Raw genomic sequence first — 19,154 nt, 5'->3', positions numbered from 1 at the left:
AATAAAAATCAGAGCAGAAATTAAAGGAAAGAGAATAATATGTAAAGCAGTAAATGTAATAAATTATATAATTGGACTTAAAGACAAAAATCATATGATCATCTCAATAGGTGCAGAAAAGGTCTCTGATAAAAATCCATCATGTCTCCATGATAAAATGTCCTAAGAGAGCAGGACCGGAGGGGACATAGATGGACCTGATGAAGGCTATGTGTGACAGACCCACAGCCAGCCTCGTCCTAAGTGGAGAAGAGCCTCAGTTGTCCTGACTGACGGACCAGCTCAGCTTTCAGTAGTATCTTTTGAATTCTGAGCCCTTCCTCTTGTTTCCTGAGAGTTTCCAGGTCTCGGTATTACTCATCCTCCCGCCCACTGCCTCATTATACCACTCAGAGTCTTCACCGATTAATCTAGTTACTATAAATTCCCATAAGATCTAATAGAGGCATTCAAGAGAAGGGAACGTTTGGGTTTAAGCTTTGAGAAGTAGAGGCTTTTCAGTTGTGCTGCTAGGTTCACGTAACAAAGATCAGACAGAATGAATGGTCTTTATGGAAGAGCTGCATACTTGGAAAGTTCTAAGTTAAATACTATAACGTGAAGAGCAGGGTGTGGAAATGGCCTACATATATTTTTTTTAACTCTATGTGTTAGGCATTTATAGCAAATAAGACACAAGGGGAGGGGTTATTGGATGGCTCAGTGGGTATAGGCTCTTGTTGCGAAGCCTGAGCACGGGAGTTCTATCCCTGTACCCACACGGTAGGAGAACCGACCCCTGAAAACTGTTCTCTCATCTCCACTGGTGTGTCATGACATTTGTGACCCATAATACATCCCACGCACACAAAGTAAATAATGTAATAAGACATTTTACAAAGTGCTATCTGTAGCCATGGGATGGATGCCTGTGGGCTGTGCTGCTGCCGGGGCCATATTGATTGATGAGAGTGCTCTATGTAGTCATCTGAGGCCATGGTCATGTTTGGGTCTGTGCTGCTGCTGAGGACCATGTCTGGGTCCATATTCCTACTGCAGCAGAGTCTGTGTTGATGTCTGTGGTCTGTGCTGCTACTGGAGAGCATGCTGAGGTCTGTGGCTCGTGGTGATGCCAGAGATTTTGTGGATGTCTGTGTTCTGAGCTCCTGCTGACTGTGAAGGGCAAGAAAGCTACTTTTGCCTTGGGGCTGACTCAAAGAAAGAGGGACATAGGAGGCTTCTGTGACAACAGCTAACCCCGGCCGCCAAAAGTAACAGCTTAGACAGAAAGGCACTGAAGAGAACTATTAAAAATTGTGATATGGATGCTGGAGTGTAGCTCTCCACAATTGATGGGTTCTGGTGTGGGTGTGGGTGGAGGAGGACTCAGTTTTCTTTAAAGGGCTGGCCATTGGGCTTCATTTCTTTTGGGTGGTGGTGGTGGTGGTGGTGGTGAGGCCACAAGGATGCCTCAACAAACCTGGGAGTACTAGAAGTGTGAGCTCGGGGTTTGTGATGTAAAATTCCCAAATAATTAATACAGATATTATGAAAAAATTGATAGAGGGGGAATAATTGTAAGGGCAAGGAAAAAAGTAAAATAATTAGAATATCTCTGCCCTCTTCAGTCTTTTGAGAAACCAGTTTGTTACTTTAGTTATACTCACAAACATTCAATGCTAGAGTTTGTAGTCTCAAACTTTTATACAACTGAAGTTTTATATAACAAGTGTCAAATTAGCAATTTAGATTTCCACCAAATTTAGACTTTCCTCGATTTATGACAACAAGGGCGAGTGACTTTTGAGAGTTTGTACTTTACCTTGGTATCAGTTACCGAGGTGAGAATTCCTAGTGAGAAACCTAGGGAGCTCTCTGAGAACCTGGGCACCCACATTCTCTCCTTGCAAGCTGCAGGACCCCTCCTTGAGCTCCCTGTCTGTTTATCTGCATGATACTGAAGTGTGAGCTAGGGCTTCCCTACACTAGGCAGGTAGTTCTCTTCAAGCCTAATTTCCCTCCTCTTTGTTTAGCCTTTTGGTTAGAGACCAAATTAGGTTGCTGAGACTGCTCTTGAACTCACATTGTAGCCCAGGTGAGCGTTGAACTTGTCAGGTTCCTGAGTCAGGTTCCTGTGCAAACTTGCAGGATTGTAGCTTGTACCCCCAGACCTGAGTGCTTACCACCTTAGGACAGATGTAAGGTGTAGGACTTGTTCCTGAAGTCTCCGCTTGAAGAGATGGCTGGAGGGGCACCTTCGCTGGCTCTGGAAGACTTGTGACTTCTAATCGTTTACAACATTGTTTAATTATGAGCGGTGAAATGACTTTGGAGCCATAATGTATGTCCATGTCATTTGGTTCCACCTTTTGTGGTCTGTGCAAGTAGTGTCTTTTAATATGTGCTATTTTATCACCCGGAGGCACACAAATTAGTGTTGTACAATGCATTCCTTGTCAGGGAGTATTAGGATTTATTATCTTGTCTTTAAATGTTGCCCAAGCTAGTCTTGAGAGCCTGATCCTTCTATTCCCACCTCCCAAGTTCTGGGACTGCTAGTACACGCTTCCATGCCCGGCTCTCTAATACACCAACTATATAAAAGAAATGCAGGAAACGATGTTGGCTGATGACTCATCGAAGTGACTAATAGGCTAAAATCATTATTAGTGCATGTCTTTCCTTTCTTGAAGTCTGAATTTTTGGGCATTATATGCATACATAATTTTGGAAGAAATCAAAAGTTTTGAGCTCTTTCCCATATTGATACAAATTAAATATATGTTTTAAACTTTTCTATATTTTCTCTGGATTTTTAAAAAATCTCTGAAAGATGTTTCCTCTAAGGAAGCTGGGATTTGTAAAACTCAGTAGTACAGCAGCCACCTATGCATGTGAACGGGGAGGGAGAGGGCTGGGAGAGGGCTGCTGTGGTTTTTTGTTTGTTTGTTTGTTTGTTGTTTAACTGTGCCAGCACATCTTGCTCAGCCAGAGTCCTTGGAAGAACTGTCAGCCCAGTTAACTGTTCCTGTGGAACTTCAGCTGGAAGGTGAGCGGGACATCCTCACTGGGGTTCTTGCTGCTTTTGGTTAGGTAAGGAATTCTCTGCTCAGAGTTCCTCACGGTGGATTCTCTAGGCTGAAGAAGACTGTTTCCTCTGATGATATTGGCATCCATTTTAGAGCTTGAGGGAACAGTCTTCCATTTGCTGGTGGCAAGCTGCACATTCTTAGCCTTTTTGGTCCAGAGTTCAAAATGTTTTGTCTTCTGAAGATTGCAGAGAGGTGACAAACTTTCAAATGACCCCTGGGGCACAGTCTGGAGCCATTCAGATGTGTCTGTCATAAGATGCCTTTGGGTTTTAAAAGGGAGATTTCTGGTTGCTGTCCAAGGTGTTCTGTATCTTCTATTTATGCAAGCAGTTGGAATAAGTCTAGAAAAGAAATGAAATGTATGAGTTTTTGCCTAGTGTGTACCTACTTTGTGGTCCTAGGTATACTGTCATAATGCAGACTGGGTAGTTTCCCTCCGGTCAGCTCAATGCCCTTTAGGACTTTATCCTCATCTTTATGAACATGAGGGGCGTCTTCATCCCTGGTTCTAAATGTTTGGCTGTACTCCAGTCCTGTTTTAAATGTCCATAGGATGTGATAATCTGGATTCCTTCTTCAGGACTCACTGACTTACCTAAACATCTGGTCTATGCTTTGCCCTAAAAATTTAGTTTACCTCATTAAACTAGTATTATTCATAAGTTGCTTTTTTTTCTTTTTCTTTTCTTTTTTTAGGACAACTAGTAAAGGGGCCAATGAGCTCAAGAGATAGAAGTTTCTCTCAAGAGAGGGAGATTTTTAAATCATTAATTGGAATTACTTAGCAGTCTACTTTTCTTTAGAATGCAATCTATCCAGGGCATTTTAGCTATAGTTTCATTAAAATTTTAAATTATGAAGTAATTGTAGCATTGTGTGCACTTAGAAGAATAGAGACAGATCTTCACCTATCTTCCTCCATCTGGTTCCCTCTAGATTTGACACTTTGTCAAGCCACAGTGAAACGGCACACTGAACACACCATCACTGGTGTGGGCCACACACACGCCATGCCCTTGTGATGCTAGGGCAGTGCCCTTCTCTCTTGACTCCTCAACTCCTGGAAAATATTACCTTCTCATCCAAATTGTCATTCTGTTATTTCAAGAATGCTATGTAAATGGAATCACAGTATGCAAACTTTGGGAATTTATTTTTCTCTCCTGATCAGTATAATTCTTCAGTGTTTATTGTTCCCTCTTTTTTTCTTTTTCTATTTTCTATTCTTTTTTTTTTTTTTTTTTTTTTTTTTTTTTTTTTTTTTTGGTAGTAGTCAGTGGTGTGGATATACTATAGTTTAATGATTCATCCACCGAAGGACCTGTGGAGCATTTATTTCCAGCTTATGGGCATTTCAAATAAAGTTGAATAATCATTTGTAGGCAGGATTTTGTGTGAACTTGTTTTCATTTCACTGGGGGTCACATTCCAGGAAAGCAGTTGCTGGCTAAATGGCAGTTATATATTTCTTTTTCTGTTTTGTTTTTGAAAGAGACTCTTGCTTATGTTGTCTGGGTGGCCTTGAATTCATAATCCTTTTAATTCTGCCCCCACCAAGGATTACATAATCCTTTTAATTCTGCCCCCACTAGGATTACAGGTGTGTTAGCACGCCCAGCCATCTGATAGTACTTAAGAAACCATCAAACTGTTTTTCAGAGTGGTTAACCCATATTATGTTCCCATCAGCAATATGTAACTAACACAAAGTCTGCATCCTCACAAGCATTTGGTGTTCTTGTTGTTGCATGTTCCTGTTAGCTATTCTGATAGGCATGCATGATAGCTTATTGTGAATTCAATTTTCATGCTAATACGTGTGGTTATGTGCTACTGTATACTGTTCAGTTAGATCTCTATTCGTGCTTTCTGCTCATTTTCTTACAGCATGTTTTTCTATTTTTCCTGGAAATTTATTTTAAATTATATGTATACCTGTGTATTTGCATAGGATTATATGCATGTGAGTACAGGTGACTTTGGAGGCCAGGTGAGAGTGGTAGATTCCCTGGAACTGGGATCACAGGTGGCTGTAAGCTTAATGTGAGTACTGGGAACAAACAGGTCCTTTAAAAGAGCAGTCCACACTGTTAACCACTGAGTCGTCTCAGTAGCCCTGAATTTTTTGACTGTTGAATTTGAGGGTTCTCTTCTTCTCCGCTCTCTCTGTGTGTATACATGTGCATATGTGTGGTATGTACATGTCTTGGGTTTTACTGCTGTGAACAGACACCATGGCCAAGGCAACTTTTATAAGGACAACATTTAATGGGGCTGGCTTACAGGTTCAGAGGTTCCATTATCATCAAGGCAGGAGCATGGCAGCATCCAAGCAGGCATGGTGCAGGAGGAGCTGAGTGTGCTACATCTCCATCTGAAGGCCACTGGGAGAAGACTGGCTTCCAGGCAGCTAGGATGAGGGTCTACAAGCCCATGCCCACAGTGACACACTTCAAAGGCCACACCCATTCCAACAAGGCCACACCTCCTAATAGTGCCATTCCTTGGGCCAAGTATATCCAAGCCATCCCAGTATGGAATGCTCATGCATTCGTGTACAGACACATATCATCCTTAACTGCTCTCCACATTGTTTTTTAGGACAGTCCTGAACTTGGGAATCGCTCTAGGACTCACCTTCTTATACATGTGACTGACATAGAATTAAAGAAGTGGTTCTCAACCTATGGGTCACAACCGCCTGGAGCTTGAATGACTCTTTCATAGGGCTCACATATTGGATAGCCTCCATATTAGATATTTATATTAAAATTCATAACAGCATCAAAATTACAATTATAATGTAGCAACAAAAATAATTGTATGGCCTTTCCTTTGGCGGCAGCCATCAGGTGAGCCATGAGGGGTGCATACAAATGCATCCAGGAGCTATGGAGGAAGAAGCAGTCCGTCGTGATGTCCTTTCTTCTGAGGGTCCGCGGCTGGCAATACCGCCAGCTCTCTGCGCTGCACAGGGCTCCCTGCCCCACCCAGACTGATAAATCACGAAGACTGGGGTACAAGGCTAAGCAAGGTTATGTCATTTACAGGATTCGTGTCCGCTGTGGTGGTTGCAAACACCCGATTCCTAAGGGTGCAATTTAGGGCAAGCCTGTCTACCATGGTGTTAACCAGCTGGAATTTGCCCGAAGCCTTCAGTCTGTTGCTGAGGAGAGAGCTGGGCGCATTTGTGGGGCTTTGAGAGTCCTGAATTCCTACTGGGCTGGTGAAGATTCCACATATAAATTTTTTGAGGTTATCCTCATTGATCCATTTCATAAAGCTATCAGAAGAAATCCTGACACCCAGTGGATCACCAAACCAGTCCACAAGCACCAAGGGATGCATGGGCTGACAACTGCTGGCCGAAAGGGGCGTGGCCTCGGAAAGGGCCACAAGTTCCACCGCACTGTTGGTGGTTCTCTTCCTGCAGCCTGGAGAAGGCGCAACACTGTTCAGCTCCACTATTAGCGCTAATACACGTGATGTTTATATAATTCATATCCAATAAACAATTTAGGACAGTCAAAAAATAATTTTATGGTTGGGGGGTCACCACAACATGAGGAACTGTTTTAAAGGGTTGCAGCATTAGGAAGGTTGAGAACCATTGACTTAGAGGGTCTCTAGGTTTTTACTTTGCTATAAAAATGTACTGTATTTATTCTATTAGAGTAATTTAATTATACAGCAAGCCACAGAGACTCTTGTGCCTTTTCCTTCCAACACTAGTGTTCCAGACATGCCAACAGATTTTGACTCAGGTTTTTATACCTGCACTGTACTGTGAGCACTTCATTGATGTGCTCTCCTTAGCCACTGAGGGATCTTTAATCAAGATAATAGTATTTTGTTGATATGATTTGCAATTATTTTTCTATTTTATAATACTTAAATTAAAAATTATGTGTATGGGTGTTTTGCATGCACATGTTTGTGCACACTTGTATGTCTGGTGCCTCAGAGGCTAGAAAAGAGGATCCAATCCTTTGGAACTTAAATTATGGATGGCTGTGAACTGCCATGTGATTGCTAGGAATTGTACCTGGTCCTCTGGAAGAGCAGCCAGTGCTTTTAACCATTGAGTCATCTCTCCAGCCCTTTATAGTATTTTAAATATGCTTTTGTGTTGTTTTATGCTTTATTATAAAAGAATTATTATATAGACAGAATTATTATATAGCCCTGGATGAAATGGTATTCAGTTGGTAGCCCAGGCTAATAACCCTTTCCTCACAGCAGTCTTCCTGTATTAGTCTCCCAAGTGTTGGGATTACAGGCATGAATTATCATGCCTGGCTTCTTTTTACACAAAGTGTTGGCAAAGCAAACATTTTAAGTCCTACTTACCATATTTCCCTTTTTATAAATCATATTTTTGGTATTAAGTCTAAGAAATCTTAACCTTAAATCTGAGGATTTTCTATGTAAACATTTTGTAGTCTTATGTTGTGTGTTAAAGACCATGTTCCATTTTGAATTACTCTATGTATAAGGGATGGATTTAAGCATTTTTATTCTTTAAAAAGCATGTGAGTCTACTCAGTTCCACAGATGTGTCTTCTCATTCTCAAATACTATAGTACATTGTTGTAGCTATATAAATGTTCTTGAAATCAGTAGATCAATTCCCTTTGCTAAATTGTTTTTGATGTTTCAGTACTTTTTTTAAACAAAAATTTATATTAGCCTTTAATCAGGTCTATAACAATTCTGTTGAGAGTTTGTTAAGAATTTATGTTGAACCACATATCAAGCTGGAAAGAGCGAATATCTTTGAGTTTTCTGATCCACAAACATGTTTATCTTTCCCATTAATTTACACATTGGTTTTCACTATTTTTGTTATTCTCAGCTCCAAGCTCTGTATATATTTTGTAGAATTACAGATATTTACTTCATTTTTTGAGAACTACAAAGTGGTTTTATATATTTAGTTTTAGAAGTCACATGTTTATTTTCTATAGATAGAAATAATATTATGTTTATATAGTTGTGATATATTCTGAGACCTAGAAGTACTTGTTTGTTAAGAAGTTGAAAACAAGCTCCTTGAGATATTCTATGTAGAGAACACCACCTTCCCAAACAGATGCCATGTTCTTCCTTTTTCTTGTCTAGTTGCTGTGGCAAGCGCTGGCCCCGTGGTGAGCGCCTGAGCAGTAAGGACGGACCCCATCAAGCGGCATGAGGCCTTCCACTCCTTCTCTTCTGATAGTTCTTTTAAAATCACTAATATTTAATCTTGCCAATATTTGTGCCAATTAATATAATATAAAATTTCTTTTCTATCTTCTGTAAATGATTTTCTGCAAAAATTGAGGGTTACATTTTTTATTAAGAGCACTGAACCATTCTTGAATTATTGAAATAAGACCCAATACCAAGAGGTGAATCGTAATTCTTTTAAAATTTAGTATTGAATTCTATTTGCTAATAGGAGTGAATTTCTTCATGTTTTTATTTTGGTTCTCTGGCTGATTTTGGCATCATGCCAATAGTAGCTTCATAAAATGAACTACGAATTATTTTCTCATTTTCTAGAAGACACTGTGCAGAACTGGTGTTAATTATTCTTTAAATCTGTGGTTTTTAACCTGTGGCTTGCAGTATTTGGTATCACATATCAGATATCCTGCATATTAGATATTTACATTTTAATTCATAACAGTGGCAAAATTACTGTTATGAAGTAGCTATTAACTAATTCTATGTTTGGGGGTCAGCACAGCATGAGGAACTGTGTTGAAGGGTCACAGCAGAGAGTGGGAACCACGGCTTTAAATGTTTGATGAAATTGTGCTGTTAAACCAATGGCCTGTGAGATTCCTTTGGGGTTGATTAAAATTATGAGTTCAGATTTTATGTACATAAACACAAGCATGTAACCGTAACGAAAGGAGTCATGAATGTCAGCGGGAGTTGGGTGGGACATGTGAGGAGTTGGACAAGGGAAGGGCGGGAATGATGTACCTGAAGTATTCATGCATAAGAGAAAACCCTCTGAGACAAAAGCCAAGCTACAGGGGCATGGCAACGGTGTACTTGTGTGTGTGTATGCACACTCTGAGGAAATGATCTTCTGTAACATATTTGTACTTTTCATGGTTTTCTTTCTGTGTGTGTTCTTGAACATGTGTGTGTATGTGGATGTACATGCATGTACACACCATAGGACAACTTCAAGTGTCATGCCTCATATTCTATCCCCCCTCCCCATTTTCAACAGGCGTCTGACCTGGAGCTTGCCATGGTCAGTGAGCCCTAGGGATCTACCGGTCTCTGCCTGCTGGGTGCTGGGGTGACATGGGTAGGGATAAAGTACAGCCCTTGTGCTCACAGCTGAGCTGCCTCCCTGGCCTGGTCTGTGGTGTTTCTGTTTTACTCCCCTTTTACAAGATCTGTGAGATCTTTAGTGGCAGCCCATTTCCTTCCTCATATATATAATCTGTCAGAGGTTTGTCAATTTATTGCTCGCTTAAAGAACCAGTTATTTTTACAGATTTTTTTTCCTGTCACATTAGTTTCTACCATCTTTATCATTGCCTCCCTTCTTGTTTAGGGGCTGCTTCTTCTTTTATAGGTTACTTTTTAAGATTTTAAATTACCTTTATTAGTGTGTGTGTGTGTGGTGTGCATATTAGTGTGTGTATGTGTGTGTGGTGTGTATGTTAGTGTGTATATGTGGTGTATGTTGTGTGTGTGTGTGTGGTGTGCATGTGTGTGTGTGTTGTGAGCTGGAGGAAAGTTGTGGGAGTCATTTCTTTCCATCATGTGAGGTTCAGGATGGAATCTAGGCTGTCAGGCTCCTCCTTTCTTCTCCTTCCCTGTCTCTTTCTTTTACCTTTCTTTGACAGAATCTTGCTATGTATCTCAGGCTGGCCTCAAACTCACAATCTTCCTACCAGACCCTTTTGTGTGCTGGGATTACAGGCTGGCCCCATACACAGTCATCTGCAGTGCTCCTGAATGTACCTCTTTGAGTAGCTTTTGAACGGTTAGAATGTACTGTATATGCAGCACAGCACGATGAAGCACTGGTCCAGTGTTGTCTTACCTCACTCGAGGGAAAGGCAGAAACCTTCCTCTGCTCTGTATCTCCTCATCGCCTCCCATTTATAAGTAACCTAAATGTTTCCTTTAAAAACATCAGTGTTACACAACCTTTGCCTTAACAATAAAGTATAATTTATAAACACAACATTTACCTGTATCTCTGTTTATCATATACTTTCTTCTTGATATTTCTTTTATAATTAATTTGCTTACAAGGAAATTCTTTTGAAGTGGTCTTGTGGTCAGAAGTCCCTTAGTTCCCTTCATCTAATTGTTTACTGCTTGGCCTTTCACTGGACACAGAGTGTTAGTTCCCTTCCCACATTTGACAGCACGGAGCCGTCTCTCCCTGCCCGCTTGGGTTTGGACTGCTCTTCTGCAGAAAAGGTGCAAGTTTCCTTTGGCTGATTTCAGTACTTGCTTTCTGTAGCTAAAGTTTGCTATTCCGCTAATATCCTCTTGGTGATTTGCTGAGGTTACTGATCGAAGCTTTGAGTCTTTTTGCCAAATCTCAAGCGTTTCAGCAATTGTTTCTTTGAACCCCCTTTCAGGTCTATTGTATTTCACCCGTCCTTCTGAACCTCTGACAACATGAGCAATAGACCGTATTTCATCATCCCACAAGTCCCTCTAGTGAATCTCCTCATCTCTGCTGCTCAGCTGAGCCATCCCCCCCAGGCCGCGGCTCCGTTCGTCATGCTGCTGTACCAGCATCTGGACTCTTTTCCAGCACTGTACTTTTCAGCTTTATAGATGTCGCTTGGCTACTCTTAACGTCACCTTTAATTTCTCTCCCTCGGCCCTATCTCTCCTTTTGCCCTTTCTCTTCTCTCCTCTCACCTCTCCTCTCTCTTGTCTTCCAGCTCCTTCCCCCCTCTCTTTTCTTCCCCCTCTTCATTCTTGTCTTTCTCTCCTTAGTCTCCCCTATTTTCCTTCCCTCTTTCTCCTCTCTCCTCTTCTCTCTTTCCTCTCTTTTCTCACCACACTATCTTTATATTCTTTGTCTTCTTCTCTAAGCTTTTTATTTTTGTTTTAATTGTGTTTGCTGAAGTATTTCCTTCATGACTGTGCCAGAACATTTTAATTTCATAGACATCTTTGCATTTTAAAATTATCTTTTAAAAATATTTTTTAGATGTTTCTAGTTCTTTTTCCTTAAGAATAATTCTGGTCATCTCCCCTCCCTCATCTCTCCCCACGTCCCTCCCACCCAACTCACTTTTTAGAAAGCAAGCATGTCAATAAAACCCCAAACAAACTAGAATAGAACAAAGCCAACACAGAGTTCCTAGTTCTTAGTACAACAATTTATTAAAGCATGCATACTTTATTATAAGGCTCTTATTTAAATCTTATAAGATCTTATTACATGATATATGTATGGAAACATGTCTGTGGACACCAGAAGAGGGTCTTCAGTCCCCTGGAGCTGGATTTTGGGCACCCGTGAGCCGTCATGTGGGTGCTGAGGACTGAACTCCAATCCCGTGAGGACACTGTGCGTCCTTGTAATCGCTCAGCCATCCCTAGCTCCCTGATCCATAACTTTGCTGATATCATCATACTCTGTGTCTCATTTGCCTGCCTACGTTCACATTACTTTTTTCATGTTTTAGTTTCAACTCAATTCCTGTCAAGCAGTGCCTTCCCCATCATGACAGCTACAGCACTCTGCTAGAAACTACAGCAAACTGCCCAGCTTCTGTATGGTTTTGATGATTATACAGTAAAGGAATACACGTCACGAAGAGGACCCTCCTTCCCACCAATACTGTACCCACCCAGAGGTAATCATTCTTTCTTGAGGATATGTGCTTTTAAAAATTTTTTCTTCTCTCTATTTGAGTTTGTGTAATGCATACATACATGTAAATGTAATCACCTATGTCAAACTGGTGCATAGCCCATGTTATGCACATATATGGTGAACATCATTTCCTGTTAACTAATAGTCACTTGTCATACTGAAATACTGCATAATATTTAAGAATTTTCTGTCCTTAAACATCTATGTTCTTTAATTTTTAACTCCTATAAGCAACACTGAAGTGAATATAACAGATGACTCCTGCTGCTTATTTACTTTTTCCTTAGATCAGTTTCCCACAGTGGAATCTGCTTTGGTCAAGATGAGTGGTGTGACCTGGTGGTTTAGGAGCATGGGTAAGGCCCTGGCTCAACTCCAAACACCACAGAAAGGATGAGAAAGGAGAGGGAAGAACAGTGTGAAGTCAGGAGTTTTCATTTATTGCTGAAATCCCTTCTACAAACTCCCAACTGTGTCCCCACAATCAGTGGAGAGATTCTTTTACTAAGCAGCAAAAACAAACAAACAAACAAAAAACAAAAAAAAAAACCAAATAAAACTTAACTGAACACCACATCATTGCTTTAGCTGTAATTTCTAAGTTAGCAAGAGTGAATGTTTTGAATGTTTGTTGGCCATGGTATTTCTTTTGTGAATTGCTTGGTTATCATCTCTGCCTATTTTCCCATAAAATTGCCACAATTTTCCAGTTAATTTGTAGGCATGTAGTTAGGACTTTGGTACCAAAGATTTTCACAGAGTTTGAATCCAAATTCTTCTACCTATTGTGAGGCTTTGAAAAAATTGTTTAATGCCTTTGCATCTTAATCTAATCTTGTCACATATAGAATTCAGGGTGCTCAGACTGTCCTTAGTATCTCAGGGTTCTGTATCTACAGATTCAGCCAAGCACAGCCTAGAAATGTATTTAGAGTTGAGAATAGTTAGATCCATTGATATGGAAACTGTAAATATGGGTTTTCACTGGTCATACATATATAAATTAGAAAAATATCTAGCACTTGAAAAGTATACTATAAAAAGTTGTCTATAATACTATTATATTTATTATTTCCATATGATTAAAGATAATATGGCTTTATTGTCTTTTACTTATGTAGTTTTCTTTTATGCCCTGGAGGTAGTTCTGTTTTTCATCTTTAAAAGAAATAATCCTTTTTTGCCTTCCACTGAGTACAAAATAACTGAAGTAGCCAAGATTAATTATTGTAATCTTGCTCCCCTTCCCCAGGAGTGTAAGGTTTTAAAATATCTGAAAATTGGCAAGTTATGCTATTGGAAAGTAGGTTATTTATGCTACTTTCTTCATAGATACAAACTAAAGTATTTTATACAAAAATAGGTCAAATAATGCTTGAAATAATTCAGTCCTTTACATATTTGATATATAATTATGACCTTGTGTTTGTGATGTAGTGTATGCAGTTTTACGGAGCCTATATTTGTCTCTAAAGATGATGAACTAACAGGCTGTGCTTCCTTATAAAACTGTATTAAATAGTAAGGAATGGGCTAGGGGGTAGCTTGGAGGTAGAACATTTACATAGCATACACAAGGGCCTGGGCTTGGTCCCCAGTACTACATAGGTAAACATGACGAACACCATTGACTTACTGATGTTGTTGGAAGTCGACTCTCGGGTTGACTAGATCGGTCATTTGAGTAGATTTCATGCTTTGAGAGGACTCCACGATAGGGAGTAAATATTGTAATATTTCCTGAGTTTGAGCTATTCTTTTGTCCCTGTAAATTCGTTTCTCATCATCTGTCCAATTTGTGCCAGTCCTCTTGCTTTGGAAAGATGTGCATCTTTTTGCTTTGTTTTTCAATTGGTGATGTGACTCTAGGGAGCAACCACAAATATTTATACAGACATATATCTAGACATATGATTATATTCATTTATCAATCTTGCATTAAGCCAAATTCCATACCAAGGGAAAAAACAAGTCAAATATACTGTGACCCCCCAGATTGAGAACTGCTGTCATAGGCCATTGTAAGGTCTATGAGCCTGAGCTGCAGGGCTTGGAATGGAGGTGTGCCACAGTGTGAGAGGTTTTTGAACAAGACCATGCTGGTTGCTGAGCTGAGAATGGCCTGAATAGGGCAAAGCTGGACAAGCACAGATCTCTTGTAAGACTACTGAAGCAATGTCCGAGGCTGGTGGCTAACTGTGGTAGTAAAGGTACAAGTGAGATGGAGGTCCTGTGGATGTCTAGGGCTCTCCATAGAGCTAGATTAGCACAAGAATTAGTGGTATTTGCAAAGCTTCTGATCTGAGGAGTTAGAAGAGCATGCTAGAAATCCCTTCATCACATTAGGTATGGAAGGAATGTTAACTATGACATTAGAGTGCAATATCATTTAAAAATTAACAGTGCAAATGCATCTGAGTTGCCCTGCCACCTCCCACCAGTGTCACTCTGGGCACCTTTGTTGCACTCTTGGTTCTGAGCACTGAACATGTGCAGTTTGCATTCTGCATGCCAGGATGCCAGGCAGCACCAACAAACTCTGCCTGAAACACTTCAGATCAGATTCAAAACCACTGCATGTTACAAATTAGTATACATACAAGGCTTTCTGTGCTGATATAAATAGAATAACTTAACTATGAAAATAAACTTTTAATATTTTCTTGCCATTATTCCTCACATATAGATATCTAGTGTATCTTTGGGTTACATTATATCAGGCAAAACACACATTATTATTGTGAAAATTTACTTTATAGAATTTGTGTGTTTAGATACACATGTGCAGGTGCATGTGTGCACGACTGTAGGTATGAGGACAACTTTGAAAATACTCAAATATTCCTCTTCCTCTTCCTTCTTCTATTCTTCATTTTTTGAAACAGAGTCTTTTGCAGGCTTGGAATTCACTAGGTTAGCTGGCTAGTCAGCTACAGAAACCTGTCTTTTTGGTTTTTTTTGCCTTCTCTACTGGCATTACAAATATGTACCACCATGCCTGGCTTATGGGTGCTGGGGTTCTAACTCAGGTACTTGTCCTTGCATTCTGACTGAGCATTCTCTCTAAACAATATTTTCATCTTTTAATAAATGGTAATATCTCATGTACACTAAAACTGTGTAGAAATAAATCTCATTATAGTTTACTATCTATAACTTTGGAGAGGTATGTCTATTTTATATACCTTGGATCATGTATAAGTTTCTCAGGTGAAAGGGGCCATAAATGGGAAGTTTAAGACGATCTGGTCTAATTAGTTTACTAACATGGCACATTTAGAAAATCACAAATTTGGTTTAGAGTGGCTCATATGTGAGTTAAGTGTGATAAAGTTGCTCAAAATTAGAAATTTTGTTTGTAATAACATTTTTAGTGGCCTCTCTAAATTGGAATGCTTTGTGATTAACACATATGGTTGGAATTGAACAGACATTGAGATTTTTGTAAGAAAGTTGTATAATCGGTTTGCCTTTCTAAAATTATGCTGCATAATGATAGGATAAAGAAAATTGAGATGAGAGTTGGGGGGACAGGCTAGGAGGTAAATGAATGAATTCAAGGGACATGAACAAAGACTGTCTGAATTAAAGCAGAAGTAAGCAGATGGAATGAGTAGAATCAGAAGACTCCCTAGGCACAGAATGGACAAATTTTCATATGTGCATAGACTTAGAAGAATCATTAGTCTTCTGTGGGATATAGGCTTAGTTCAGTCAGATCTTTCTCCAAGATCTGTAGCCTGCCATTTTGTCCTATTGATGGTGTCCTTGCAGAGATTCAGAAGATTAGGGTGTTACTTATAATAAATAGATAATGGCAATATACTGCCTGAGATATAGAATTCAGGAGGAGAGAGGAATTATCAGCATGGTAAGCTTTGCAGAAAAAGCCAGGGACCAGTAACAAAATGGAGAAGTCTAGTAGACAGGGAAGTGTAGAACTGAGGGATGATCTGGGTTATAACTTACGATGTTTGGTTGTTGAATGAAGAAGAGAATGCTGAGGAGAAAAGCATGAGGTGACAAGAAAGACAAAGAATAGACCGCTGGTCTACTTAATGCTTAGGTAGAGGTGGTGTCTGTTATGGTTCTTCACAGACATCATCAGGGTTAGTGAACTGAAATAAAACAGAGTAATTTTAAGATCTCAATGAACCAAGAGCTAGGGAGAGTGAGAGAGAGAGAAGAGAGAGGAAAGAGACAGAGATAGAGATAGATAAATAGAGAGATGAGAGAGAGAGATTAAAATATGCTAGGAACACTCAAACATAAGAAAATCAGTGTGGTAAGGAATGATGGATATAATTATTTCATGTTATTCTGACACTAAGCCAGACTGTAGTATGTTGAGATGTACACACAAGATGGTGTGAGGGAGGTGCTTATTGATCATATTTTGAAGATGATAAGAAGTAGTCACTAAAACTATGCCACTGAGCAGATTGCTGGGCACAGGATCAGAGCGATCCTGGAAAATTAATCTCAAAAAGAGAATACTTAATTTTCTGAGGAACTGACGGATTGATTTCCAGAGTGGTTGTACCAGTTTGCAATCCCACCAGCAATGAGGAGTCCGGTGGTTCCTCAGAAAATTGGAAATAGATTTACCTGAAGGCTCAGCTATACCATTCCTGGGCATATATCCAAAAGATGCCCCTGCATATCACAAGGACACATGCTCCACTATGTTCATAGAAGCCAGAATATTTGTAATAGCCAGAATCTGGAAACAACCCAGATGTCCCTCAACCAAAGAATGGATACAGAAAATGTGGTTCATTTACACAATTTATTACTGCTCAGCTGTTAAAAACAAGGACATCATGGATTTTGCAGGCAAATAGATGGAACTAGAAAATATCCTGATCCAGACCCAAAAGGATAGTGTGTACTTACTGATAAGTGGATATTAGTCAAAAAGTTCATAATGCCTATGATGCAATTCACAGACTATGTGAAGCTTAACAAGAAGGAAGTTCCAAATGAGGATACTCTAATGCCCTTTAGAAGGGGGAACAAAATAATCATACAAGGCAGAGGGAGGGAGGGAATTAGATGGTCAAGGGGAAAGAGAGAGGATCATGAATGGGAGGAGACAGGAGAGAAGTCCAGAGGCCAGGAGAATGAATAGAAATATGCAGCAGTATGCGGGTGGGCAGAGGAAACCTCTAGAAAGTCCCAGACACCAGGGATGTAAGAGGCTCCCAGGACCCAATGTGGATGAGCTTAGCCGGAATGCCCAATAGTGGGGAGATGGAACCTAAAGAGATCACGCCCACGCCCAGACATGGCTCCCATTTGAGGCATAGGGCCACCCACCCATCCTTAAATTTCTGACCCAGATTTGTTTCTATCTAAAGAAAATCCAGGCACAAAAATGGAGCAGAGACTGAAGGAAAGGCCACCCAGAGACTGGCCCAACTTGGGATCCATTCCACGCACAGGCACCAAACCCCAACACTATTAGTGATACCATGTTGTGCTAGCAGACAGGAGGCTAGCATGGCTATCATCTGAGAGGCTCTACCAGCAGCTGACTGAGACAGATGCAGATACTTAAAGACAACCATTGGACTGAGGTTGGGAACTCCTATGGAAGAGTTAGGAGAACGACTGAAGGAGCTGAAGGGAATTGCAATCCCATAGGAAAAATAACAGTATCAACTGATCTGGATTCCTCAGAGCTCCCAAAGACAGCCACCAACCAAAGAGCATAGGAGGGCTGGTCCAATGCATATGCGGGCTGGCTCATAGCCCCTTGCAGATGACTGCCTTGTCTGGCCTCAAGGGGAAAGGATGCACTTAATCCCACAGAAATGTAATGTCCCAGGGAAGGGGGATGCTAGCAGGTTGAGGTATGAGTTGGTGGGTGGGTAGGTGGGGGAGCACTCTCTCAGAAGCAAATGGTGGGGGAATGGGGTGAAGAACTTATGGAGGGGGTGTCAGGAAGGAGGGCAACATTTGGAATATAAATGAAATAATTAATAAAAAGATATTCATTTTTCTGAAACAAGAAGGATGATTGATATGAAGTAATTTTATTTATTGCAGGAGTTGTAGAGGTTGAGGACATTTTGTCAGTTCACCTCTTGGATGTGTGTTTGCATGTGTGTCACATGCATGTGGATGTGAAATGTGAATTAAAGTCATCTATTAGTAGTGAAGTACTCTTTAATCTAGGATGTGGAGAGAGAAGGCCAGCTAAATTCATCTAGAATTAGAGTTGTTAACCTCAGCTGAGTTAGAGAAACAAAAAGTTCTAACAATATCGATGGCTAACAACTTGGTTGGTGTGCAGACAATGAAACCAAAAGGAATGAATGGAATGAGCTAGGGATTTATCTGTGGTTATAAGAGCTGGTATGCACATTTTACCCCTAAGTTTGGAACTGGGTCAGCAGTGATTCCCTATCTCCCCCGCTTTGCTAGTTTACCTTCCCTGATTCTGACTTCCAGTCTCATATAATGTGACCACAGGCATCTGGTTATTTCTTGTATAGTTTCCCACTGAGAAGATGAAGAAGAAACTTGTCTACCAAAAGAAAACAGTAGTGATTATGGGTTCCCATGAGATACAACTCAATTGCATTTCTGTTATTTACAGTGTAGGCAGACCAAATGGAACTTCTACTAAAAGCAAATGGAGTTTAAAAAGCAACATGATTATTAATTAAAAAAAAAAGGAACCCCAGAAACAGTCTACAATGTACTCTAACTCATAGGCATGAGAGCTTAAGGCAAAGATAAGCTATTGGCATTTGTGGGCATATTCTTGTAGGCTTCCTATTTTAAAAACTTCAGTATTCTCCAATGGAGAGAAAACAGAATGAGAAACTCTTCAACCCATTGTTCAACGAAATCAATTGTTTTCTTTTTGCTGCTTAGGTTTCATCAATATTTAAGATATATCAATGACATTGGAAGTAGTTACAGAGTGCAAATCGAACATCTGTGGATGTGGAACATATTTCAAGAAGGAAATGGCTTCTGGGTGCCATGGGTTATTTCCAGAGCTGGTGGCTTGGGTAAGCAGAAGCGTGGGGGAATGCAGGAGTACAGTATTATGTTGGTTAAGTCCAAAAAACATGACTGAGACATAAAACAGTTGCCAGTATTTGTTTTGAATTTACGTCTCCACTCTGCTTTGGTAAGAGTGTTCATTTTTGTACTCTTTCTCATCAGTAAATATAAACACTTCCAACACTAAAATCTGACTGAGC

The 19,154-nt window shown here is 40.1% G+C and overlaps 1 protein-coding gene and 1 pseudogene across 1 annotated transcript in view; one reads left to right on the top strand and one right to left on the bottom strand.

Moving 5' to 3' along the window:
- Positions 1 to 1,885: 1,885 nt before the first annotated feature.
- Agbl3 (AGBL carboxypeptidase 3) overlaps positions 1,886 to 19,154 on the bottom strand; it is an 80,555-nt gene continuing 63,286 nt past the window's right edge. The window contains exons 18-19 of the mRNA XM_052173414.1: positions 13,571 to 13,799; positions 1,886 to 3,412 (exon numbers count right to left, since the gene is read on the bottom strand). Coding sequence (XP_052029374.1) covers positions 2,998 to 3,412; positions 13,571 to 13,799 — 644 coding nt within the window. The 3' untranslated portion in view covers positions 1,886 to 2,997. The remainder of the gene's footprint in view (positions 3,413 to 13,570; positions 13,800 to 19,154) is intronic.
- Positions 5,931 to 6,542, top strand: LOC127677196 (60S ribosomal protein L15-like; annotated as a pseudogene).

Source organism: Apodemus sylvaticus, chromosome 2, assembly GCF_947179515.1.
Source record: "Apodemus sylvaticus chromosome 2, mApoSyl1.1, whole genome shotgun sequence".
Lineage (NCBI taxonomy): Eukaryota > Metazoa > Chordata > Mammalia > Rodentia > Muridae > Apodemus > Apodemus sylvaticus.
This window is presented reverse-complemented; position numbering and strand designations above follow the sequence as displayed.